Source organism: Amblyraja radiata, chromosome 1 (genome assembly GCF_010909765.2).
Source record: "Amblyraja radiata isolate CabotCenter1 chromosome 1, sAmbRad1.1.pri, whole genome shotgun sequence".
NCBI classification, from domain to species: domain Eukaryota; kingdom Metazoa; phylum Chordata; class Chondrichthyes; order Rajiformes; family Rajidae; genus Amblyraja; species Amblyraja radiata.
The window spans coordinates 101,607,506-101,633,858 of record NC_045956.1 but is presented as its reverse complement, the minus strand read 5'-3'; the positions used below and the strand labels follow the sequence as shown (position 1 = coordinate 101,633,858).

The window sequence follows — 26,353 nt, the reverse complement described above, 5'->3', positions numbered from 1 at the left end:
TCTACACTACCTGCCCCTCACCTATCATCGTATCATCCGCAAACTTTGCTACAAAGCCTTCAATTCCCACATCTAAATCATTGATATACAACTTGAAGAGTACCGGGTCCAGTACCCACCCCTGCGGAACACCGTTAGTCACCAGCAGCTAACTAGAAAAGGCCCCCTTTATTCCCACTCCTTGGCTTCTGCCATTCAGCCAACTTCCTATCCACGCTAGTATCTTTCCTCTAATACCATGGGCTCTCATCGTCTTTAGCAACCTCACGTGTGGCACCATAAAGGCCTTCTGAAAATAACATCCACGGACTCTCCTTTGTCTATCCTGCTATGTACTTTCTCAAAGAATTCCAACAGGTTTGTCAGGCAAGATCTCCCCTTAACAAACCTATGCTGACTTTGGGCTATTTTATCAGGTGCTTCTAAGTACTTGGAAACTTCATCCTTTATAATGGACTCTAAAATGTTATCAATTAATGAAGTCAGGCTAATCGGCCTATAGTTTCCCTTATTTCGCTTCGCTCCATTTTTGAACAGTGGAGTAATATTTGCAATTTTCCATTCTCTGGAACCTCAGGGCAGCACTGTGGCGCAGAAGTAGAGTTGTTGCCTTACAGAGCCAGAGACCCGGGTTTGTTCCTGACTATGAATGTTGTCTGTACGGAGTTTGTTCATTGTACCTGGGAACTGCGTAGTTTTTCTCCGGGTACTCCGGTTTCCTCCCACTCAGGTTTGTGGGTTAATTGACATCAGTAAAATTGTAAACTGTCCCTAGTACGTGTAGGATTGGGTTAGTGTGTGGAGATCGCTGGTTGGCGCAGACGCGGTGTGCCAAAGCGCCTATTTCCACGCTGTATTTCTAAAACGAAAAACTCCTGACTCTAGTGATTCTTGTCTCCAATCTCTGACTCCACCTCTTTCAGAACCCTGGGGTGATGTACATCTTGTTCAGGGGACATCCACCTTCAGACCTTTCAGCTTCCAAAGCATCTTTTCCTTGGTAATATAGCCACTCCACTAAACTTTGCCGTGCCCCCCGACTCTTTTGAATTTCACGCACGTTGCTAATGTCTTCTGTGAAGCTAATGTCTGTGAAGCTAATGTCTTCTGTGAAGACTGAAAAATAATTATTCAATTCATCTGCCATTTCTTCATTTCCCATTATCACTTCTTGAGCATCATTTTCCAGCGGTCCAACTCTTACCTCTCTTGTACTATTTATATACCTGAAGATATTTTTGCTATCTTCTTTTGTCTTTTGGCCAGCTTACCTTCAAATTTCATCTTTTCTCCCCGTGTTGCCTTTTTAGTTTATTTCTGTTTGTTTTGCAAAAGTTTCCCAACCTTCCAGCTTCCCACTAATCTATGCAAATATCTAAGGCTTTCTTTTTAGCTTTACGCTGTCTTTGACTTCCCACATCAGCCACGGTCTCCTCATTCTCCCCTTAGAATCTTTCTTCCTTTTTGGGATGAAAAGATCCTGCATCTTCTGAATTATTTCCAAAAACTTCTGCCATTGCTGCTCCATCGTCATTCTGGTTAGAGTCCCTTTCAAATCAGCTTTAGCCAGCTCCTCCCTCGTGTCCCTAAAGTCACATATACTCAATAGTAATATTGAGAGATCTGCTGCTTCCTCTTCCTCTCAAACTGCAGGTTGAATTTTATATCATAGTCACTTCCTCCTAAGGGATCCTTTACCTTATGCTCTATAATCACATCTGGTTCATTACATAATATCAATTCCACAATTGCTTTCCCCCCCCCCAGTAGGTTTGATAAGCTGCTCTAAGTAGCCATCTCATTGTCATTCTACAAATTATTCTCTTGGGATCCAGAAAATCCAACCTGATTTTCCCAGTCTACCTGCATATTGAAATCCTCCATGACTAATGTAATAAAGCCTTTCTTACATGCCAATTGTATCTCCTGGTGTAATTTATACCCTACCTCCTGCCTCAGAGGGCGGTGGAGGCCAGTTCTCTGGATACTTTCAAGAGAGAGCTAGTTAGGGCTCTTAAAGATAGCGGAGTCTGGGGGATATGGGGAGAAGGCAGGAATGGGGTACTGATTGTGGATGATCAGCCATGATCACATTGATTGGCGGTGCTGGCTCGAAGGGCCGAATGGCCTACTCCTGCACCTAATGTCTGTTGTCTGGTGTCTGTTATTGTCTAATGTTCGGAGGCCTGCAAATAACTCCCACCAGGGTATTTTTAACCTTGCCGTTTCTTAGCTCTACCCACAATGATTCTACATCTTCTGATCCTATGTCATCCCTTGCTAAGGACTGAATTTCATTCCTTACCAGCAGAGCTACCCCAACCCTTCCGCCGACCTGTCTGCCTTTTCGATAGGACGTGTAACCTTGGATATTAGACTCCCAGCTCCGATCATCTTTCAACCATGTCTCCGCAATGCCCACAACATTGTACCTACCAATTTCTAACTGCATTCAGCTCATCCTCTTTGTTCCGTATACTGCGTGCATTCAAAGATAACAAACACCTTTATATCAGTATTCACCACCCCTCTTCTCACATTGGTTCCAATTTTGCCTGACCTTAAACTCTTATCCCTTCTTAAACTTTCTGTCCTATTACCTCTGGAGAATTCAGTAAGTTCCCCTGCACTCTTTCCCTTTAAGTTTATCCATACATTTCCAATTTGTTGACCCCATTCCTCCACTATTTTGTTTAAAGCCCTATCTTCGGCCCTGGTATCAGACTATCAGACTAATAGAACAGGCAAACATTAATTTAAATTACTCATGGGTAAATTAAAAATGATATCAGAAAGAAAATATGTTTCAAAAAGATAGTGGAAAGCTCTCAAATTGTTTATTAAAATAGCAGAATACTACAATTGCAGGATGATGGCTCAAAGGTGAAAAGGTTATGGAAAATCACCATGCTATCTGCAGTAACCTTCAATTCTATCTCCTCAAAAAAAATGCATTCACTGTAAAAAACCATGAAGAAACCAAAGCATGATCTACACCCATTTTCTATTGTGCAGGAGAAAGTCGGTGAGAAGAAAAAAAATCTAATTCAAACAGATGAATGTATGGTCAGGATTTGGTTCAAGGGCAGGGATTCAGATTTTTAGACCACCGGGATCTCTTCTGGGGCAGAGGTAGCCTATACAAGAGGGTTGCATCTGAATGGAGGGGGACCAATATCTCTGCAAGGAGGCTTGCTAATGCTACGTGGGAGGGTTTAAACTAGAGAGGCAATGGGGTGGGAACCAGAGTAGTAGGTCAGAAATTGGAACGAGTGAGGACTAGGTCGGGGTTAGGACCAGCAAGTCTCAAAGGAATGACAGGCAGGGAGAGATAAAGATTATGGCGATGCTGATGGGCTGGTGTGTTTATTACAATGCAAGGAGTATTGTGGTGAAAGCAGATGAACGTAGAGCCTTGATCGGTACTTGGGACTATGATGTTGTGGCCATTGGGGAAATGTGGTTGCGAGGGACATGCCTGGCAGCTCATCGTTCTGGGGATTCAATGTTCAGACTAGATTGGGAACAAGACAAATATACAGGGTCTGTCAGACAGGACAAAATAAATTCTTAAACCTTTCATTAATCACAAATTCACACATTGAACAAGTTGTTTAGTATAGAAGTTGGGAAGTCTTGTTGCAGTTGTATAAGACGTTGGTGAGACCACATTTAGATGATTGTGTTCAGTTCTGGGCACCATGTTATAGGAAAGATTTTCTATGTTTCTATGATATTGTCAAGCTTGAAAGGGTTCAGAGAAGATTTACGAGGATGTTGCCAGGACTAGAGGGTCTGAGCTATAGGGAAAGGCTGGGTCTCTATTCCTTGGATTGTAGGAGGATGAGGAGAGATATTATAGTGGTGCATAAAATCATGAGCGGAATAGATCAGGTAGATGCACAGAGTCTCTTGCCCAGAGTAGGGGAATCGAGGACCAGAGGACAAAGGTTCAAAGCGAAGGGGAAAAGATTAAATAGGAATCTGAGGGGTAACTTTATCAAACAAAGGGTGGTGTGTGTACGGAACGTGCTGCCAGAGGGGGTAGTTGAGGCTGGGACTATCCCAACATTTAAGGAAGGGATATGGACCAAGCGCAGGCAGGTGGGACTAGTATAGCTGGGACATGTTGGCCGGTGTGGGCAAGCTGGGCCGAAGGGCCTGTTTCCACACTGTATCACTTTGTGACTCTACGTTTGAAATGCATTAGGAAATTTAATTGTAGTGTAATCCTATGCACAGAAAAGTGTTGCGCTATTACTTATTGCAAAAAATAGCTTTTGAAACATTTGTAAATCAAGGGTTCACAGTATATGCATAAATCCATGACAGTATATTGAGAGCATGGTTAGAAAACCACATGGGATGCGAGTTTGAGAAGCAATGTTGAACATTTATAGAATATTGGTTACATCACAAACATGTATCACACCTTATTTCTGTCACTTTAAGAATGATGTGAAGCTCCGAGAGAGTGCTAAAAAAATTATTAGAATGATTCAAGTCATAATGGTTCAACGTTACACTGGAGATGGTATTGTTCTCCTCCGAGCAAGAAAGCAGAGTAGATTTGTTATAGATTTACAAGGTCAAGCAGACAGATACCAGTCCCAATAGCAAATGAAGTGATTCATGGGCTACATGTGGCAAGATTCAGAAAACATTTGGGCAAATGAGATTAATGGCTTTTGTGCAACAAAAATATCAATGGCTATTTCCAGCAAAGATATTTAACTACCATTGATATTCAATGTCGTTAGCATTAATGGGTCCCCCACCACTGTCTGGAGCAGTTATTTTGACCAGAAGCTCGATTGGTTCAGCCAATTATGATTTCAATAAATTTCCTCTCAATTTTCATGACTTATCAACCATTAACTTCCAGCTATGGCTAAGCTTTCTATTTGATAAATCTCCATGAGAAAAATAATCCCCTGGTGCTTCCGGTGCTATTATGGTGGATGTCATTTTGTTACAGGTTTCCTAGCTTGATTCTGTATTTTGAATACCTTGATATTCTCTAGACTTTTGCTTATTCAAGAATCAAGCTATACATTTCTCCAAGATCAAAAGAAGAAACACAATATTAACATTGCTTAATCTTGTCCATTAATGCTACAATTTGACCACATTACTCATATTATGGAGGCTCCTAAAACTGTCGTCTATTTGTAGTTAAATCCACAGTCTCCACAGATGTAGGGTGTTGCACCTTGACTGGATTTATTCTCCATCCTCCTGTTTGTAACATTTCCCTTAATTATTATTTCCAACCAACATCTTTTCTGATGGTTACCTGTCCCACTTAGGAAACCTGAACGGAAACCTCTGGAAACTTTGCGCCCCACCCAAGGTTTCCGTGCGGTTCCCGGAGGTTGCAGGTGGTTGCCGGAGGTTGCAGGTAGTGGAAGCAGGTAGGGAGACTGACAAAAACCTCCGGGAACCACAAAGTCTCCAGAGGTTTCCGTTCAGGTTTCCCAAGTGGGACAGGGGCATTATTACTTTTTTTCATAAATTAATCAATTGCTTTTAAACAAAAATCAACCTATTTGTTTTACTTACACTTCAGAGCACTGAAGGCCAGGTCGTACACGGAACGTTGCAGTTTGTCATCTTTCATTTGTGGAATAGATGGCTTGAGATCATTGTTATAGTGTACAAGCCTCCTAGAAAGAGGTTTCTCATTATGTATGTTCTGAAATATGCTAGCCGAAATCATGTAAATAGCATCAGGGTAGCCATCATTTTCACCAAGATGTCTCCTATGCGAGATGGTCAATTCATCAAGATATGAAATCTCTGATGATATTTCAGATGAATAATCTGCTTCACCTTTTGAACGTGGCATTTCTGAACACTTATATTTGTATGACAGACTGAAATATTCAAAGTAGTTCCAGTTTTCCTGCAAAGATCAGAAAGTAAATTCACTCCAACTAATAAATTATCTTAAATGAACAAAACTTAAATTATACTAAACAGAATCATTCACAAATGAAAACATAATTCAGCAATACAGTGCAGTAACGTTTCACTTTCATATTTGTTTTAATTTAAAATGTCCATCCTTTCAAATTTTATCTACTAGACTTTGTTTCTGCCATTTCTGCAAAGAGAACATAAAACATTGAACAGTACAGAACAGGAACTAGCCCTTCGGTCTCAATCTTTGTGCCGAACATGATGCCCAATTAAATGAATCTCATCCGACTGCGCATGATCCATATCCATTCACTCTCTGCATCAGCATGCACCCATCTAAAAACCTCAAAGCCACTATCATATCTGCTTCAACCGCCCTAGCTACACAATCCAGGCACCTACCAATCTCTGGATTTAAAAAAATAAATAAAAATAAAATTTTAAAAAATTGCCCCACACAGCTTTAAATTATCCCTCCCTCACCTTAAAGCCATACCCTCTAGTCAGTGACAGGTAAACCCAGGACAAAAAAGATTCTGACTGCCTGACTCTCTGTGCCTCTTATAATTTTCTACAATTCTATCAGGTATTCCCCACAACCTCTGATACTAGAGACAATAATTCAAGTTTTGTCAAACCACTCCTTAAAGCAAATACCCTCTAATCCATGCAGCACACTGGTAACCATTTTCCGTGCCCTCTCCAAAGCCACCACATCCTTCCAGTACTGCACACAATATTCCACATGAAGCCTTACTGCTATTGCTCGACCCTTCCTAACTTGTACTTAATGCCATGACCAATAAAGGCAAGCATACCACATACCTTCTTTACAATAGGCAATAGACAATCGGTGCAGGAGTAGGCCATTCAGCCATTCGAGCCAGCACCGCCATTCAATGTGATCATAGCTGATCATCCACAATCAGTACTCCGTACCTGCCTTCTCTACATATAATAATAATAATAATAATAAATTTTATTTTTATAGCGCTTTTCTAAGACTCAAAGTCGCTTTACAATAGTAACAGACAATAGCAAACGGAGAAGCGGCGAACAAACAGCGCCAGCGTCCTCTCCGTGCAGGACATAAAGAAAGAATACAGACATAACAATAATAGACATTTAATCGGAATAACATATAATCGGAATATAACAAATAATAAAGACATCACAGAGACACAAATTAAAAACAGAATTCAATCCAAAAACAGAAAATCAAAAACACAGTGTGAAGAGAGAGCAGCGGCAACCAATTCGTGCCAGCGCCCACTCTCCCTTCACGGCAGCCATCTTGGACACAGACCTACAAGACTACAGTTAGACAAAAAAAATCATCCCCCCACAGTGGATAGCACTGTGGAGGAAGGCACAATGTCCAGTCCCCACCCCATGTTCACCCCAAAGTCAGGCCTATTGAGGCCACCGCAATTGCCTCTACGGAGGCCCGATGTCCCTGGCCATTCTCACCGGGTGGTCTTGCCCCGGCGTCGGGAGAGTCCTTTCAGCGGCTAGGCCACTTGGAACGGCCGCTTCCTGGTTGGAGCCCGCAGCTGCTGAAGCCGACAAGGCCGCGCCGGTTTGGAGCTCCCAGGCTCCAGATGACAAAGTCGGCGCCGCCTCTCCGCAGCCCGCAGCCCGGAGTTGTTGCTCTCGGCGGTCCAGCTCGCCAGAGCTCCAGCGCGTCGCTCCAGCGCGGCGACCCAGGCAAGGCATCGCCCGCTCCACTCCGCTCCGCTCCAGCGCTCCAATGCCGTGCCGCCGCCAAGGCCGAGGTGCTGGGCGTTTCCCGCCAGGAAACGGCGCTCCAAGCCCGCAGGTAGGCCACGAGGACGGATCGACGGGCAGCCCGGAGAAGAAGCTGCCACACCGACCAGGTAGGGACCTAGAAATTAGGTTTACACCTACCCCCCACATTAAAAAGACCATATCCCCTACAAACAAAAAACAGAACTCAGTAAAAACTATTAAAAAAAACGGATTTAAAACGGACGGCTGCTGGCTCCGCTATCCCTAAGAGCTCTATCTAACTCACTCTTGAAAGCATCCAGAGAACCAGCTTCCACTGCCCTCTGAGGCAGAGAATTCCACACACTCACAACTCTGTGTGAAAAAGTTTTTCCTCATCTCCGTTCTAAATGGCTTACCACTTCTTAAACTATGGCCTGGACTCCCCCAACATTGGGAACATACTTCCTGCCTCTAGTGTGTCCAAACGCTTAATAATCTTATATGTTTCAATAAGATCCCCTTTTACCTCTCTATTTACACGTGCTGCCATTTTTAGTGGGCTGTGCACGTGGATCCCCCAGACCACATGGTACATCAATGCTGTTAAGGATCTTGCCATTAAATCGGGTAGATGCACAGTCTCTTGCCCAGAGTAGGGTAATCGAGGACCAGAGAACATAGGTTCAAGGTGAAGCGGAAACAATTTAATAGGAATCCGAGGGGTCATTTTTTTCGCACAAAGGGTGGTGTGTGTATGGAACAAGCTGCCAGAGGAGGTAGTTGAGGCTGGGACTATCCCATTGTTTAAGAAACAGTTAGACTGGTACATGGATAGGACAGGTTTGGAGGGATATGGGCCAAGCACAGGCAGGTGGGACTAGTGTAGTTGGAACATTGTTGGCCGGTGTGCACAAGTTGTGCCAAAGGGCCCGTTTCCACACTGTCACTGACTCTAAATATATGCTTTCAACCTCCCAAAATGCAGCACATAGAAACATAGAAAATAGGTGCAGGAGTAGGCCATTCGGCCCTTCGAGCCTGCACCGCCATTCAATATGATCATGGCTGATCATCCAACTCAGTATCCTGTACCTGCCTTCTCTCCATACCCCCTGCTCCCTTTAGCCACAAGGGCCACATCTAACTCCCTCTTAAATATAGCTATAGCTCTTAACTCCCTCTTAAATATAGCACCTATCACTTCGAGTCACAGAGCAAAGAAACAGGCTATTTGGCACAACATGCTATGACCAAGATGTGCTATCTAGGCTAGTCCCACTACCCATATCCCTCTGAACCTTTCCTATCCATAGTCCAACTGACTTTTAAATACTGTTATTACACCTGCCTCACCTCCTTCCTCTGGCAGTGCATTCCATATACCCACCAATGTATGAACAAGTGACCCTCAGGTTTATATTAAATCTTTCCCCTCATCTTAAACCTACATCCGTTGGTTTTTGATTCTCCAGTCTGGGTAAAATACTGTGCATTCACCATGTCTATTCCCCTCATTATTTTATAAATCTCTATGATTACCCCTCGACCCCCTGTGCTCCAAGCAATATAGTCCTAACCTGCTCAAAATCTCCCTATAGCTCAGGCTCTCAACTTCTAGCAACGTTATAATTTTGTCTGAACTATTTCCAACTTAACACCATTCTTCCTATAGCAGAGTAAGGTCATAAGTGATAGGAGTAGAATTAGGCCATTTGGCCCATCAAGTCTACTCTGCCATTCAGTCATGGCTGATCTATCTCACCCTCCTAACCCCATTCTCCTGCCTTCTCCCCATAACCTCTGACACCTGTACTAATCAAAAATCTATCCATCCACTGACTTGGCCTCCACGGCCTTCTGTGGCAAAGAGTTCCACAGATCCACCACCCTCTGACTAAAGACATTTCTTCTCTTTTCCTTCCTAAAAGAACATCCTTTAATTCTAAGGCCATGACCTCTAGTCCTAGACTCTCCCGCTAGTGGAAACATCCTCTCCACATCCACTCTATCCAAGCCTTTCACTCGTCTGTATGTTTCAATGAGGTCCCCCCTCATTCTTCTAAACTCCACCGAGTACAGGCCCAGTGCCGACAAACGCTCATCATAGGTTAACCTACTCATTCCTGGAATCATTCTTGTAAACCTCCTCTGGACCCTAACTAAAACTGAACACAATACTTCAAATACTACTCACCAACACGTTGTACAACCGTAACATAACATCCCAACTTCGATACCCATGAAGGTCAATGTACCCTAAAGACTTCTTGACCACCCTACCTACCTGTGACGTCACTTTCAGGGAATGATGTAACTGCATTCCTAGATCGCTCTGTTGAAGAACACTACCCAGGTCCCTGCCATTCACTGTGACGGTCCTGCCCTGGTTTTAAATTCCCAAAATGCAAAACCTGACACTTATTTGCATTAAACTCCACTAAACATTTCCCAGCTCACTATCCCCAACTAATTAAGATGTCATTTTTGATAACCATCTTTACTATCCGCAATACCATCCACTTTAATGTCACCTACAAACTTCAGATAGTTCTTGCTTTCTCCCTCCATCCCCTTCCCAGTTCTCCCAATAGTCTTACTGTCTCCGCCTACCATCCCCTCCCCTGACATCAGTCTGAAGAAGGGTCTGAAGATAGAGCTCTTAAAGAGTCAGAGGATATGGGGAGAAGGCAGGAACAGGGTACTGATTATGGATGATCAGCTATGATCACATTGAATGGTGGTGCTGGCTCGAAGGGCCAAATGGCCTACTCCTGCACCTATTGTCTATTGACCCAAAACGTCGCCCATTCCTTCTCTCCAGAGATGCTGCCTCACCTGCTGAGTTAAAGCCCTGTCTCACAGTACGAGTTCATTCTCTCCCGAGTTTGCCCTGATTCGAACTCAGAGATTTACGGTAATGGCCACTCGTCGGTACTCGGGGCTCTCGTGGACATTTTTCAACATGTTGAAAAATCCTCACGAGTCTTCCCGTGCTTACCCGTCATTAGCGAGTCTTCCCGAGTACCTGCCGTTAGCGTTACGAGCCACTAAGAGACGTCCCCGAGCTCCGACGTACCCGCTACGTTCATTCTCCGTGCTTGCCCAGAGTTAGATTTTTTTTAAACTCGGGAGAGCTCTTGGAATGAACTCGTACCGTGGGACAGGGCTATTACTCCAGCATTTTGTGTCTACCTACTAATCATGCCATCTACATTCTCATCCAAATTGCTGCTATAAACCACAAACAACAACAGCCCAGCACCGGTCACTGAGGCACACCACTAGTCACCAGTCTCCAGTCCAAAAGGTAAACCTTCCACCATCACCCTCTGCTTCCTTTCACAAATTCATTTCTCACTCCAGTCAGTTGGCTCTCCCTGGATCGCATGCAATCTAACCTTCCAGTGAGGAAATATTATACAATAAAATTGCTCAAATGATAGGTTCTTAAGAACCTATCATTTGAGCAATTTTATTGTATAATATTTCCTCACTGGAAGGTTAGACTGCATGCGATCCAGGGAGAGCCAACTGACTGGAGTGAGAAATGAGTTAAGTTGCAAGAGAAGGGCTTGGAGTTGGGGCTTTCAGAAATTCATGTCTCCACAAAGAAATAACGAACAAAGAACACACAGGAGAACAGATGGCTTATCATAACATGGAAATGTTGATCTGAATAGGCATATCTTTATTTATTGCTTTGAAGCAATAATCATGCTGTCAGAGGTTGTATTTGGTTTAGGTTGGTGTTTACATGGGCACCATTCTTCTTCTTTTGTGACACATCTTCCGAGCTCGGCTGTGTCATGAGGGGATTTATGGTAGTGGGTTGTAGGCACCAATGGTAGATACTAGTCTGTGAGATGGTTTGTGCTGTTTAAATGTATTTATGTTGGGATAAGAGATAGGTGATGGTTGTGTGAGCTTTGCAAAAGGTTGTCTTATGTTCATAGAAGACTGAGAAAGTAACTCTGTTTTGATCTAAGCCAAACGATTGGGGTTTGCATATAGTAATCTTCAAATTGCTGTGTGGAATGCTATTGGTAAGAAGTTGTAAAGAGGCCTTACATTCTTTTCCTCCAGAGATAGAAGTGGGAGGTTGTAATACACAATGAAATTAGACCCGAGCTTGGGAAGAAGCAATCAAGCGTGACAAGTATATTTGTGTGCTTGGAGTTGGGAATTGTGTGATTAGAAATAACTTAAGTCTTTACCACTGTAAGAATGGGACAAAATCTTTGTAATCCATAAGTAACTGTATTTTAACTATGTGGTTGTAAGGAAATTAATTGTGAAGTGTATTGTGTTTTAATTACGATTGTAAGTATTAGGCTTTGTTTAAATCTGAAGTTTTAGAAATAACTTACTTTCTAAAAGTGAAAATATGTTTTGTGTGTGTTGTGTGATTGCTGTATTATGTGTATATTCTGAGAAGTGTTCTCTGAGAATTAGTTTTATATCTGTGGTTTTACTTTAATGAAATAAAATGATTTTGAGCAAAGAGGTTGAAGAAACCACAGAGGAGAAGAAGGTTGTAAATGGGCCGGAAAAGGGAAAATCATGTGACTATACGTGTTGTCAATCAATGGAAAGGATTTAGTTGATTGGTTAATGCAAATAAGTTAAATGTATGGTAAACCATAATGATTGGTTAATAGTTTGCCACTCCTTTTGTACCATCCTTGTCTTTTACCTATATAATGTGTTACATTTATGCCAAAGTCAGTAGTTCTTTCGACCTGCTCCAGAGTTTCTAACTCTGTGTTGAAAGGTTTAAAGAATTATCCAGCGCTGTCAGAATAAAGAATTGATTTTAGCAGCAATGGTTTGAATCAAGTTTTCTTGAATAGGACTGACAAAAATAACTTATTTTAACACCAGAGCAGTCTATCATGCAGAATCTTTTCAAATGTCTTGCTGAAGTCCATGTAGACAACGTCTACGGATTTGCCCTCATTAATCTTATTGGTTACTTTTTCAAAAAACTATCAGATTCGTAAGACACAATCTCTCATGTAAAACCACCCTTAATCAGCCCGACTATCCAAATGCATACATACCTTATCCAGTAACTTGCCTACCAATGTTAGGCTTAGTTCCCAGGCTTTTCCTTGCAGCCCTTAAATAGAGGCACAACATTAAATAGAGACACAACATTAGCCACCCTCCATTTTTCTGGCACGTCACCTATCTCCAAGGATGATTAATATATCTGAGCCTTCCTCAGATTATTTATAATTAAGGTATAGTTCGACTCATGTTGACCACTCACCTCAATCACGTAAATATTATTCACATAAGCATCTTGGAAGTACCAACAATTTTTTCACTGCAAAGACAGCAAATTTTCCACGGTTAAGGACACTTCAGACAACACCCGATTGTCTTTTCCCAACATCCATCCAGATCTATTTACGGCAGTGTCGAAGGATGACAATCATAAGAGGATGGATGACGTCTGAAACTGGAACAATAGCCAATTTCTCCAACATTAATTGCAACAAAAAACACTGAGCAATAGGCACAACATCTGAGATCATTTACATAGCACTGATCTTGGACCTGGTACCTTAGTTAGAAGTGGGATCGGCATAATCGTGCATGCACGCTCAAATTTCATAGTCAGAGTCAGAGTGATACAGTGTAGAAACAGGCCTTCAGCCAAACTTGCCCACACTGGCCAACATGTCCCAGCTAAACTTGTCCCATGTGCCCGTGTATGGTCCATATCCCTCCAAACCTGTCCTTTTCATGTACCTGTATAACTGTTTCTTAAATATTGGGATAGTCCCTGCCTCAATTACCTCCTCTGGCAGCTTGGTCCATATACCCACCACCCTTTGTGTGAAAAGTTACCCCTCAGATTCCAATTAAATCTTTTCCCCTTCACCTTAATACCATGTCCTCTGATCCCAGTCTACTCAACCATTCCCTATAGCTCAGAACCTCAGATTCTGGCAACATCCTTGTAAATCTTCTCTGTCCCCTTTTCAGCTTGACAACATCTTTCCTATAACATGGTGCCCAGAACTGAACACAATACTCTAAATACAGCCTCACCAATGTCTCATACAACTGCAACATGACGTCTCAGCTTCTATGCTCAATATTCTGACTGATGAAGGCCAATGTGCCAAATACCTTTTTGACCACCCTATCTACCTGGGACTCCACCTTTAAGGAACCATGCACCTGTGCTCCGATATCCCTCTGCTCTACAACACTACCCATAACCCTACCATTCACTGTGTAGGTCCTGCCCACGTTAGACATCCCAAAATGCAACACTTCACATTTCTCTGTATTACATTTCATCAACCATTCCTCAACCCACCTGGCCAATCAATCAAGATCCTGCTGCAATTTTTCACAACCATCTTCACTATCTGCAAAACCAACTACTTTTGTATCATCTGCAAACTTGCTATTCTTGCCCTGTATGTTCTCATCCAAATCATTGATGTAGATGACAAACAGTAACAGGCCCAGCACTGAACCCTGAGGCACACCGCTAGTCACAGGCCTCCAGTCCGCCTTCCACCATCACCCTCTACTTCCTTCCATGAAGCCAATTTTCTATCCATTCAGCTATCTCTCCTTGGATCCCATGTGATCTAACCTTCCAGAGCAGCCTACCATATCGAACCTTGTCGAACCTTTCACTCAAAAGACTGATCATATATTGCAGATTAACAGCTTAATATAGGATCATGTGGATGCATTGGGTCAAAGATGATGTGAAGCAGGCAAACCTATACATTGTGCTTCACTCTTCCCAAAAAAATGAGCAAAAGATCTGAAGGCACTACTCTGGGTGACCTTTCCAACATTTGTTTCTCAACTATGCATTTCCTGTTTGTGGCGTATTGCTGTAAAAATTTACTCTTGCATTTCTTACACCAAAGACTAAAGAGTGTTTTAGTACTTCATCTTGTGAAAGGTTCCACATTAATGAAAACTATTTTTTTCCCCTCCCAAAGGTGTTATTCAAAGATGTTCATCCAGCAAAATATTCTATCATCTCAATGCATATCTAAATGTGTTAATTTATACCAATGTTCAAGTTACATTACGTCACACATCTTTTGTCAAACCTATTGAAACTAAAAAATACATTTGCCTTAAACATCTTTCATTAAATCCTCTGCACCCTACCTCATTCTGTTTACATTTTCATTAGCATGCTACATTCAATTCATGCAAGCTATTGATTTTGTAAAATAGCTACATTAAAAGTAATTTCCCATGAAACACCACTTTGTCTATGATCTCACAATATATACACCTGAAATAATGTTTGCATTACATCACCAACCAATTACTTACAAGCACATTACTGTTTTTAGATATCAGGAAGTTAGATTAACAAGATTTAAGAAAGATTATAGCACTGAGCATGTCAGAGATAGCAAAGAAGAAGCGTATGGAGGAACTTAAAATGATAAAGATTTCAGGTACCCTCAGTAAGCATATGAAATACTTTGGGAGATTGTAGTTCAGAGGTCAGTAATGAAAAGGGTGATTTTTTTTTTTTAAAGCAATACAGTACAAGATATATTGTAGAAAGTGGAATATGAAATATGAACATTTAGAGATTGTGGGATTGGAAGGTGGCAATAGAACATTTTTATATGGTAGGTGTAAATGAATTCAGAGGGTGGTTGGCACCATGCAGATTGCAATCGGGGGTAGGGAAGGACAATGTTACGGAAGGACTAGAAGGTAAACTTTAGAGTATGTTAAAAATTTGGGGTAGGCGTTACTGAACATTCAGATTAAGTTTTCGTAAATTGTCACAAACGATTTGGTCCATTATTCAGTTTAGTTTATTGCCACGTGTACCGAGGTACAGTGAAAAGCTTTTGTTGTGTGCTATTCAGTCAGCAGAAAGACAATACATGTTTACAACCGGGTCACTTATAGTGTACAGATACATAAGGGAATAGTGGAAAGAAAAGCCAGCAAAGTCCAATCAAGGTTAGTCCGAGAGTCACCAAAGAGGTAGATAGTAGTTCAGCACTGCTCTCTGGTTTGGTAGGATGATTCAGTTGCATGATAATAGGTGGGAAGAAACATTCTAAGGCAGTGGTTGTGAATAGAGGGAAATGGAACAAAATAGGTGGCAAATTTGTGTTCCATCTATGAGTGGATATCAAACAGGCAGTCTGACAGCAAAAAAGTGAAGTGATCGATAGCACCTCCTTGATTTGCCTTACCATTCATAAACAAGGGTACCAAGTGAACAAAAATACCACCAGTCACATGTTCAAGTCACATGCCAATTTGATAACACAGCAAAATATTGTGGATACTGGAATTCCAAGAAAGTGAAACGGCTCAAATTACTCAAAATGTTGAGCAACATCTGAGATGAAGTGATATCATTTTAGATCAACGATCTTTCTTTCAGAGAGCTAGCTCTGTTTACCTATCCACAGATGCTGACCAATTTGCAGAATATTTTCAGCACTTTCTCTGTTTACAAGCTACCCCAACGTATGTTGTCACATCTCCATCATCTTTGAATCAAAATCCATAAACTTCATCACAGATAGCACTGGATCAAGACATTTGAAATGGATATTAACTGGCCAGATCAATGGAAACCATTTGCATTGAATAAAAATGAAGGTAGAGTTGAGTTGGATCCCATTGGCATGTTTGTGCAACATAACCATCACCTGAAAATGATGCAATCTTTAGATAAGAGGAAAAGGTCATGGTGACAATTTAATGTGGTAAGATAAGTCTTCATTGGAGATCTTAACTATCAAAAAGTAAGCCACACAAAGAGAATCACTTTAGGCAACAAGGGAATTAATTTGAGTAAAATGGTGAAATTAATGTCGAAGGCCACATCATACACAAGAGTGTTTGTGACAAAGATCGATCATTTATTTATTTGCCTCTGTACTCCACAATTTGAGATTTGTAATAGGAAAAAAATCACATGTGGTTAAAGTGCAGAGTCAGATTTTATTAATAAAGGCCATTTTTATACATTTTGGTTTCAACATGTAGAAATTACAGCCGTGTTTATACATAGTCCCCCCCCATTTCAGGGAACCATAAAGTTTGGGACACATGGCTTCACAGGTGTTTGTTGTTGCTCAAGTGTGTTTAATTGCCTCCTCAATGTAGGTATAAGAGAATTTTCAGCATCTAGTCTTTCCTCTAGAAAATCACCTTTGGAAACTTTTAATGCTGTTTATCAACATGAGGATCAAAGTTGTGCAAATGAAAGTCAAAGAAGCCATTATGAGACTGAGAAACAAGAATAAAACTGTTAAGGGCCTGTCCCACTTGGGCAACCTAAGCTGCGAGTTTAGAAGAGTTTGCCCTGGACTCAAACTCGCAGCATGGTCGACACAAGGTCCTAGGAGGTCTACGAGGTGGCTGGATCTCTCCTTCTTGATCGAGGGAGGTTCCCGCCTACTCGCGCGGCCTCAGCTAGATTGCAGAAATTTTTTCAGGATATTGAAAAAAAAATTCTGCGAGTAAAATTTGGTCGGCATGGTTCTTTTTCACTCGTAGTGCAGTGGAGTGGGGTCACTGTTTACATACAGGCAGTCTAGGGCAGCCGTAGGCCATCTCCTTCGCTGACCGGCCATTTTGATTGGCTCATTGGAGTTTAACTACCTAGGAAGACCTACCGGTAGGTAAAATGCCCGCTAAATTTTTATACTTCTTAAAAGTGTCTCCACTCCCCCTCCCCCCCGGTACTCTGAGGCAGCCGTTTACCTTCCTCTCCATCGCGCAGACAGCATTCCTCCGCTTTCTGTGTGTGTGCGCGCGTGTGGTCGGTCGATGCAGCTCGCAGTTCGGTCGATGCAGCTCGCGGTTTCAACGCGGCCGGTCGATCCAGCTCGAGGATTTCCAGGAGAGTGCCCTCGAGCTTAAAGGTCGCAGACACTCTTCTGGACTCACGGATTAAGCCGCCCAAGTGGGACAGGCTCTGTAGAGACATTAGCCAAACCTTAGGCTAATGTTTGGACTGTTTGGAACATCATTAACTGTTTGGAACATCATTAAGAAGAAAGACAGCACTAGTGAGCTTACTAATCGCAAAGGGATTGGCAGGCCAAGGAAGGCCTCCACAGCTGATGACAGAAGAATTCGCTATTATAAAGAAAAATCCACAAAGGCCTGTCTGACAGATCAGAAACACTCCTCAGGAGTCGATTTGTCAATGACCATTATCCACAGAAGACTTCAACAGAAATAGAGGCTACACTGCAAGATGCAAACCACTGGCTAGCCGCAAAAATAGGATGGCCAGGTTACAGTTTGCCAATAAGTACTTAAAACAGCAACCACAGTTCTGGAAGAAGGTGTTGTGGACAGATGAGGCGAAGATTAACTTGTATCAGAGTTGATGGCAAGAGCAAAGTATGGAGGAGAGAAGGAACTGCCCAAGATCCAAAGCATACCACCTCATCTGTGAAACACGGTGGTGGGGTTGTTATGGTCTGGGCATGTATGGCTGCTGAAGGTACTGGCTCACTTATCTTCATTGATGATACAACTGCTGATGGTAGTAGCATAATGAATTCTGAAGTGTCCTGGCACATCCTATCTGCTCAAGTTCAAACAAATGCCTCAAAACTCATTGGCCAGCGGTTCATTTGACAGCAAGACAATGACCCCAAACATACTGCTAAAGCAACAAAGAAGTTTTTCAAAGCTAAAAAATGGTAAATTCTTGAGTGGCCAAGCCAATCACCCAATCTGAACAAAATTGAGCATGCCTCTTATACGTTGAAGAGAAAACTGAAGGCTGGTCCCCCAAACAAGCAGAAGCTAAAGATGGCTGCAATACAGGCCTGGCAGAGCGTCATCAGAGAAGACACCCCCCAGCAACTGGTGATGTCCATAAATTGCAGACTTAAAGCAGTCATTGCATGCAAAGGATATGCAACAAAATACTAAACATGACTCCTTTCATTTACATGACATTGCTGTGTCCCAAACATTATGGTGCTCTGAAATAGGGGGGGGACGGGGGACTGTGTATAAACCAAAGATATTCGAGCTAGTTTTTTCTAGTTTTTTTGGTATAAACACTGCTGTAATTTCTACATGGTGAAACCAAAATGTATAAAAATGGTCTTTATTAAAATCTGAAAATGTGCACTCTAACCACATGTGATTTTTTTCTATTACAAATCTCAAATTGTGGAGTACAGGGGCAAATAAATAAATGATTGGTGTTTGTCCCAAAAATTATGGAGGGCACTAACAAACATTTGATAATCTGACAAATTAAAGCAAGGCAATAGTGAGCAAAAAAAGGGTTAACAAGGCTGAGAATTGTTATTTTGCTGACAGTGAGGCAGAAACAAAATTCAGCAAACATGCCACAAGAGAAAACTAAAATCCCAGCAAATAATAGTTCCCTGAAAGGTAATTATCCCGAAATATTTCTCTCCCCACAGATTACGTTTCCTCCGAGCACTTCCAGCACTTTTAGTTTTTTCCCCTCAGACTTTAGCTCTGTATTTAGCTCTGTATTCCCTTGCTTGTATCCTCATCTCATAGATTTTAAGGTCCTTTGGCCATATTATCCTTAACTGCCTTCATTAATCCATCAACTAGGTTACTTCATCGACAATTTATCTCCAAGGCAACCCTTTCAGAAAGATTGCCTTTGTCCTTTCCATCTTCCCCAACTTTCTCTACAAGTTAAAACTAACTTTGTCTCTTTGAGACATAAGGAACTGCAGATGCTGGAATCTTGGGCAAAACACAAAATGCTGGCAGAACTCGGCAGGTCAGGCAGCATTTGGGAAGCGCATAGACAGGTTTGATAAAGGATCGCATCCCCGAAACGTCGTCTGTCGATTTTCTTTTACAGATACTGCCTAATCCGCTGAGTTTCTCCAGCACTTGTGGAAAGAGAAATAAAAGTACTGGGAAAGAGACAAAATGAAGCAGTTATTTTCAACTTTTTTTCAGTCTTATTTTTATTACATTTTCATTGTTTGTACCTTAGTCAATTTGTAAGCTATCAGCACGCCGACCTTTCATATCGTTATTCTATTTTGCACTATAATTTTGTCGTTTTTAAATAGAAATGAAAGGTAAATACTACTCTCGCCCATTCCCCAGTTACAACCCCCTCCTCTCTCTGTTGTAGTAATAACACATGGACACCCCCGAAATACCTAATCAAGCAGCCGAAATCCTTATTTCCTTCGCTCCATAGATGCTGCTGCACCCGCTGAGTTCCTCCAGCAATTTTGTGTACCAGCCGAAATCCTTACCGTGGTTTGGATTCCGCCGAGTGCCCGAAAGATTTCCGAACTGCGGTTGAATGAATTGGATGAGACGGAGCAATCAGTGCCCTTCACTGTGGTGTGGTGCTGTGCTGAGCAGCGATGCTCCAGCCCCACACTTGCCGCTCCTCCCCTTCGGGGCGGCGCAATGACCTCAGCTCTCGGGGCGGCGTCATTCAAATATGGATCACTCTACTGCACTGATGGAAAAGGGGGGGAGTATAAACTACAATTATATATCGTGGTAATGACATTATCTAATTTTATCTTCTAGTTAAAAGGCACATTAGTAATTATTAATATGTTTGCATAATTTCCTTGGGTGTATTTGTTCTATGTGGCAGCAAGCGAGACAAGTTTTGCAGAGGTCTAACAAGCGGCCCTGAGCTTGTGTGGCAGCGTCGGTGAGTGGCTGCCATGGTAACGCGGCCTGCGGGTGGGTCTGTGGTCTCAGGCCAGCACCAAAGACCAGCGCTGGTGAGCAAATGTCTTATAGCTCTAGGATCTTTGCTGGTGAGCAAGTGTCCCTATGTTAGCGGGCGCGTCTATTTATTTTAGGTGTAGAAATTTGGCCGCAGTGAGCAGGGTAAATGTGTAATTATTACAATGAAAGTGGCTTTACTCCGTTTAACGAGGAGCTGCATTACTTCGGCAGTCGCGTCTTCCTGGCTGCAGTCATAGCTGCAAGTTTTGTTTTGGTTTTATATTTCATATATATTTCATCATTGGTCCGAAACTGAGATTAATTTAAATGAGAATCCTATGAACCCTTTAGGATTTCGTGGCGTTTGCAACTGAACAAACAAGTTCTCGGGGCTCTCCTTGGCGTTGACTACGTTCTAGGTCTCTTCGGTGAAATTTGATTTATTTTCCTCTGGGTCTTTCTCTTGAAACAAACTTATCCTGAAAACGTTGCACCCCATTATATCTTTATTACAACCAAATCTTTAAATGTATCAATGAAAAGTCGAACTGTCGGGGGTTATACACAAGAAATAAAGCTTGTACCTTTCCCTCCCACAACACAACCACTCGCCCCGGAGAGTCCAGCACTCCAAACTTTTGAATGTTTTCAACTGTTCGCAATTAGTAGGAATGTTTCAAAATTTTGAGATTTTAAAAATCAAGCCTATAATTTATCCCATCAGATAAAGCATAAAAATAACTTTAATTTGATACCTAATTCACTTTCCTATCTTCAGTATTAAAAAAAATTATGTTCATTTTCATACTCGGAAATTAGCATCATGTTCCCTATTGCTTTTCCATTAACTTAATACAAAAGCTGTGATCGAGGACAGTCAATTGACATAAAAGCCCATAACTTAAAAATTAAGAGGACTGAATGAAATTTTCAGTTACTATAGATTGAAGTATTCTGAAACAAATATGATACATCTTACTTGGATGACCTGATATTAAAGTATATAATTCGTTAATTACCTAATTGTAGCTAATTACAAAATTGACCGTTGTGATGGAAATAGTCATAAACACCCAGACTGCCTTGAAAATTCAAAAATGTTATATTCTCAAGATCAGAACTTTAATATTATTGTATTATATGCTGTAAGTCCGTAACAGACAGGTAAAGAAATTACAATTTCTAGCAAAAGACTAAGTCTTCATGGAGAAGATCAGCTGCTAGCTGGTACATTGGCATATCATAATAAGTAGTATTATCATAATCCTCAGACTGCAAAGAGACAGTCAATTGTACAAGCTTGGAGGAAGGACTTCTGAGATTGGGTAGCCATCTAAATTGATGCCTGAAGAGGCTAAACATCCTATTATTCTTTCGAAGGACTTTCATATATCAACATTATTGTTGCGGCATATCCATGAAGTGATCGGACATGCAGGAAGAAGTTTTATGCTGTCAAAACTTTGGACTTTTGAGTTTTGGACTATATACTGGATATCATGCCTGACGTTAAGGGTTTGGTGCATACAGTACGACTTTAAACTAAGAACAATGTTTTAATAAGGCCAATAATCAAGTTGTGCTTGCTTCTAGAAGGCGAAGGTGAAGATGGAAGAATCGCTAAAGAAGTTTGAATGCTGATATATAATGCATGTTATTTTTAGTTTTTTGATATATGTTAAGCTTTTATAGCTCCTTTTTTTTAATGTCTATTACTAATTGCCTTGAATATATACTCAGAACAATCAGGGGCCGGTATGTAGTAGCAATTTAGCTTAACTCAGTATGTTATAACTATAACCAGGTATCTTTAAATTTTATCTGCCTGTAATTATGTGGGTGGGATTTATACCTAGTCTGAGGCGTGTTTGCGGCTGGGATTCTCGCGCAGACTCCCGAGTAGTTAGTTTAGTTTGAAGAAGCATGGGGGAGAGGTTACAGCTTTCGACCATGCACGAGTATGACCACGAGTAAGATTAAAATGTACTTATACAAGAAGAAGCTTGGATGAATACCTTACTGTTTTTACTACTACAATAAAGAAACTATTAATCAAGAGACTGTGCTTGGAAGATTTATCTTCAACGGCTTTGAATGTCTCGTGGAGAGCTCGTGGGTGCGTATCGATTATCTTCTGATCCCCTGTATTAAATTAGTGACTAAAGGACTAAATCCTTGAAACGATATAAAAATGTGTCACTACAGCAAACATAAATAGAGAATCTTAGTAAATAGTTATTGCAATTAATAGGAGAGATATTAATGGCAACCACCAGCAAGCTATCAATGTTGCATGCACATTACTTTTTATTCTTCTCTAATGATGCAAACACTGTTCACAAGATTACAGTTATTAAATCTTTAGTTGTAATGTGAACTTTAATGGAGTGAAATTAGTCATCAATAGCAAATGGAAAAGAAAATAAGATGAGGTTTAAAATGAGCAGTGTATTGTCCATTCTGTAATATTACTCATGATAAATTTTCTCCCCTTAGAGTCAGTTACCAAGTCTAGAATTTGAGCTATATATACCTTTGATCCCAGTCTGATTAAGGTCAAGGTCATAAGTAATTGGAGCAGAATTAGGCCAATCGGTCCATCAAGTCTACTCGACATTCAATCATGGCTGATCTATCTCCCTCAAAACCCCATTCTCCTGCCTTCTCCCCATAACCCTTGACACCCATACTAATCAAGAATCTGTCTATCTCTGCCTTAAAAATATCAATTGACAGCCTCCACATTCTTCTGTGGCAAAGAATTCCACAGATTCACCAATCCCTGACAAGAAATTCCTCCTCATCTCCTTCCTAAAGGACCGTCCTTTAATTCTGAGGCTATGACCTCTAATCCTAGACTCTCCTATTAGTGGAAACATCCTCTCCACATCCACTCTATCCAAGCCTTTCACTATTCAGTATGTTTCAATGAGGTCCTCCCTTTTTCTTCTAAATTCCAGTGAGTACAGGCCCTGTGTTATCAAACGCCCATCATATGTTAACCCACTTATTCCTGGGATAATTCATGTAAACCTCCCCTGGATCCTCTCCAGAGCTAGCATATTCTTCCTTAGATGTGGTGCCTAAAATTGCTCACAATACTCCAAATGCGGCTTGACTAGCACCTTATAATAAGCACTATGTAATAAGCGCGTTATTACAAATCCATGCCATCTAACTGAAGTTGCTTGAACATTTCATCAGTAATAGTAAGATTAAACGAGAACTTACCAGTTTGAAGTTTGATCTTTATTTTATGAGGAGTTACGATGAGGGATTACGTGAAGAGCCCGCCAGCACGCATGCGCGTCAATCTTCAAAGCAGCGGTGTGAAGTCACAGACAGGAAACATTGACCTGAGAATAGAAAGATTCGAGAAACTAGAACTACCAGCTGAGTTTTATGAGGAGGGGTTGGGAGCGGAGGGCACGTAATCCCTCATCGTAAACTCCTCATAAAATAAAGATCAAACTTCAAACTGGTAAGTTCTCGTTTAATCGTACTATTTTACTTCGGAGTCACGTGAGTGACTACGTGAAGATTTTAAAGCTCTGTGACTTCATGCCGTGGAACGAGTCCATGCGTCACACACTACATCAATTGACCAAGGATGAGTAAACATAATCATGCATTCAGACATGTCATAGATGTAGACATGCTGATGCTCTTCTCTGAACCAATAATCACAATAGTAACCCCTGTATCCAGGAGGAACTATAGACAGAACTAAATGAGTTGGCAAATACCCCCGGACTGGCAATGGGTTTGTACAATGTACTGAAAGATCGTTCGTTTGGCCACCCTGGAGACACTAGGATGTGGTACCGTAGAACGTCCATACCCCTACCGCTGAACTGTTACAGCCGTGGTGGAGTGAGATTCTAAAGTCAGTCACTCCTGCACAAGCCAGAACCCGTTTAACCTGGAGATGGTCTATACTGATACCTTCTATGAGGTTTATGTAACTGACATTGCTAGATCCGTGCCCCTAAGGCTCTAAGTGACCTAACGTATAGTAGTAGATGACCACACAACCGAAGGTCCATGGGGTATGCCCAAACTGTAGTTACAGACCTGATGCGCCTGGTCTACTCTGCTTGACTAAGCCACAACATAAATAGTTATTTGTCTGCAGCTGTAACTATGCTGACCAGTCATGCTATGCAATGACTGGACCCTATGCGCTGAACCAGTGCCATGAGCCTAACCACTGTAAGTGAGTTAGGCCAAGGACAGGGATGAACCCGGGGCCCACTGGCAAGCGGCGTCAGCACAATGTGAACATTCCATATCCCTGAGTGCCTAAGCCTGGGAAGTTTGAGTTGAAGATACCCTTCATGAATCTGGATATCAGAGGGTGAGACCCAACAGGGTGTGTCCTGCTTCTAGCAGAATATGATGAGAAGGCACATTTGGCACAGATAATGGTACGAAAATGAACTCCCAATCATCAGTATCCGTGCCGTATATATGTCTCCGAATTAATTATCATGCATAGGACGGTTTCCCCAGTCACGGCTGAGCCAGCAACTCTATGTTAGAATTAACCATATAAGGTTCTTATATGATTCCCAACATTAGCGGGAACCATGCCTGCATATATCTATAAAATATATATCTACTGGTGATAGAGCCTGGATGCAACATCTCGATCTAGTGTTCCATAAGTCATCAAGTCATTAAATACTAGTGATCTTTCATCTATTCTGATTTTGACATTGATTTAACATGATGCTACACTCGTGTCAAAAGAGGTTAGATAAAACATTCCTGGCTACCTAGACTTGATTGCACCCAAGTGATTAACCTATGATACCACCAAAGCGTACGAGTTTGGACTTGAACATGCTGATTATGCATATACGCACAACCCTTAACCCATAGCATGCACCTAGTGTCTAAAGGTAGCCGATACCATAGAACTGAAGAATAGGTATTTCATGCAAATCCCATCACCTCCGTGAGAAGAGATGGTATTAGTAATTTCACATCTAAGCCTGGGAAGCCCTCGCATCTGTTTGTAATATAACTGAAGATTAGCTGACGAAAATTTAAGTGGAGCAATGCTGAATACTGTTCATCCACCATAGTGACTTTCATGGAGGTAAATAACGAGACCTACTTACCAGCGTCTCTAACTCCAGGTCCCTTACCTTACTGGAGTTCTAGCGAAATTTCATTCGCAGACTCTGTTCATGTTGTCATTCCCATTAGATCACTGATGCTGCTGGCCAAATTCTCTTCTAGTGGCTAGTCCGTCACCGACGGAGCAGCATTGTAGAGGCAAAGCACCATTTTCTCTCATGCTACCATCGTGCATTATGCATTAAGAATGGGACCCCGGCACAGTCATATTCCGTTCCTGTTTGGAGTCAATCCATACTAACCTTAGGCACTCTTTTAGAGTGGAAGTAATTTCACCTGAATCCGTTGTCACCATCCGCCTCCTCAACTAGCCTGTGCATGCCTCTGTACGCACCATGTTTTGCGACTCCATCTCCCATGGTCTTATAATATATATGGCTCCATCTTCATCCTTTATACATCCGATTAGGAGGACTTATGCAGTGAACCAGGTGTGCCTCAGGCATATGTGCATGTATTTTAGCACCATCTCCTCACTGCGCTCAACCCAGTGGGAGGAATGGCAACCCTGAACCAGGCGTTGCTTCAGGCACATGTGCATACTCCTGTAGCACTCTCTCTACCACTCCGTCCTTTGAGTGGGAGGAACTTGCAACCCTGAACCGCTAAAAGAACCCCGCGGCCCGAAATTAAAACGCCTCGGAAGTTGCTCCCGCGGCCCGAAATTAAAACACCTCGGGAGTCGCTCCCGCGGCCCGAAATTAAAACACCTCGGGAGTCCCTCCCGCGGCCCGAAATTAAAATTTCTCGGGTGTCGCTGACCGCACTGTCAGTGACTCGAGCAGTAAACCCGACGGCCACCCGCTACCCGCATACCGCAGTCCGTAGCCAGCATTCCCACGGTGCAATTGGTTAC

General features: G+C 41.9%; 1 protein-coding gene across 3 annotated transcripts in view; it reads right to left on the bottom strand.

Annotated features, from left to right (window-relative positions):
* Positions 1–20,078, bottom strand: part of nsun7 (NOP2/Sun RNA methyltransferase family member 7) — a 96,511-nt gene extending 76,433 nt beyond the window's left edge. Inside the window, exons 1-3 of one of the 3 annotated variants that reach the window (XM_033027708.1) lie at positions 19,917–20,078; positions 12,926–13,117; positions 5,563–5,905 (exon numbers count right to left, since the gene is read on the bottom strand). In XM_033027708.1, coding sequence (XP_032883599.1) covers positions 5,563–5,848 — 286 coding nt within the window. In that variant the 5' untranslated portion in view covers positions 5,849–5,905; positions 12,926–13,117; positions 19,917–20,078. Of the gene's footprint in view, positions 1–5,562; positions 5,906–12,713; positions 12,745–12,925; positions 13,118–19,916 lie in introns of those variants that run through there. The other 2 variants (XM_033027692.1, XM_033027701.1) reach the window with 2 other exon arrangements.
* Positions 20,079–26,353: the final 6,275 nt, after the last annotated feature.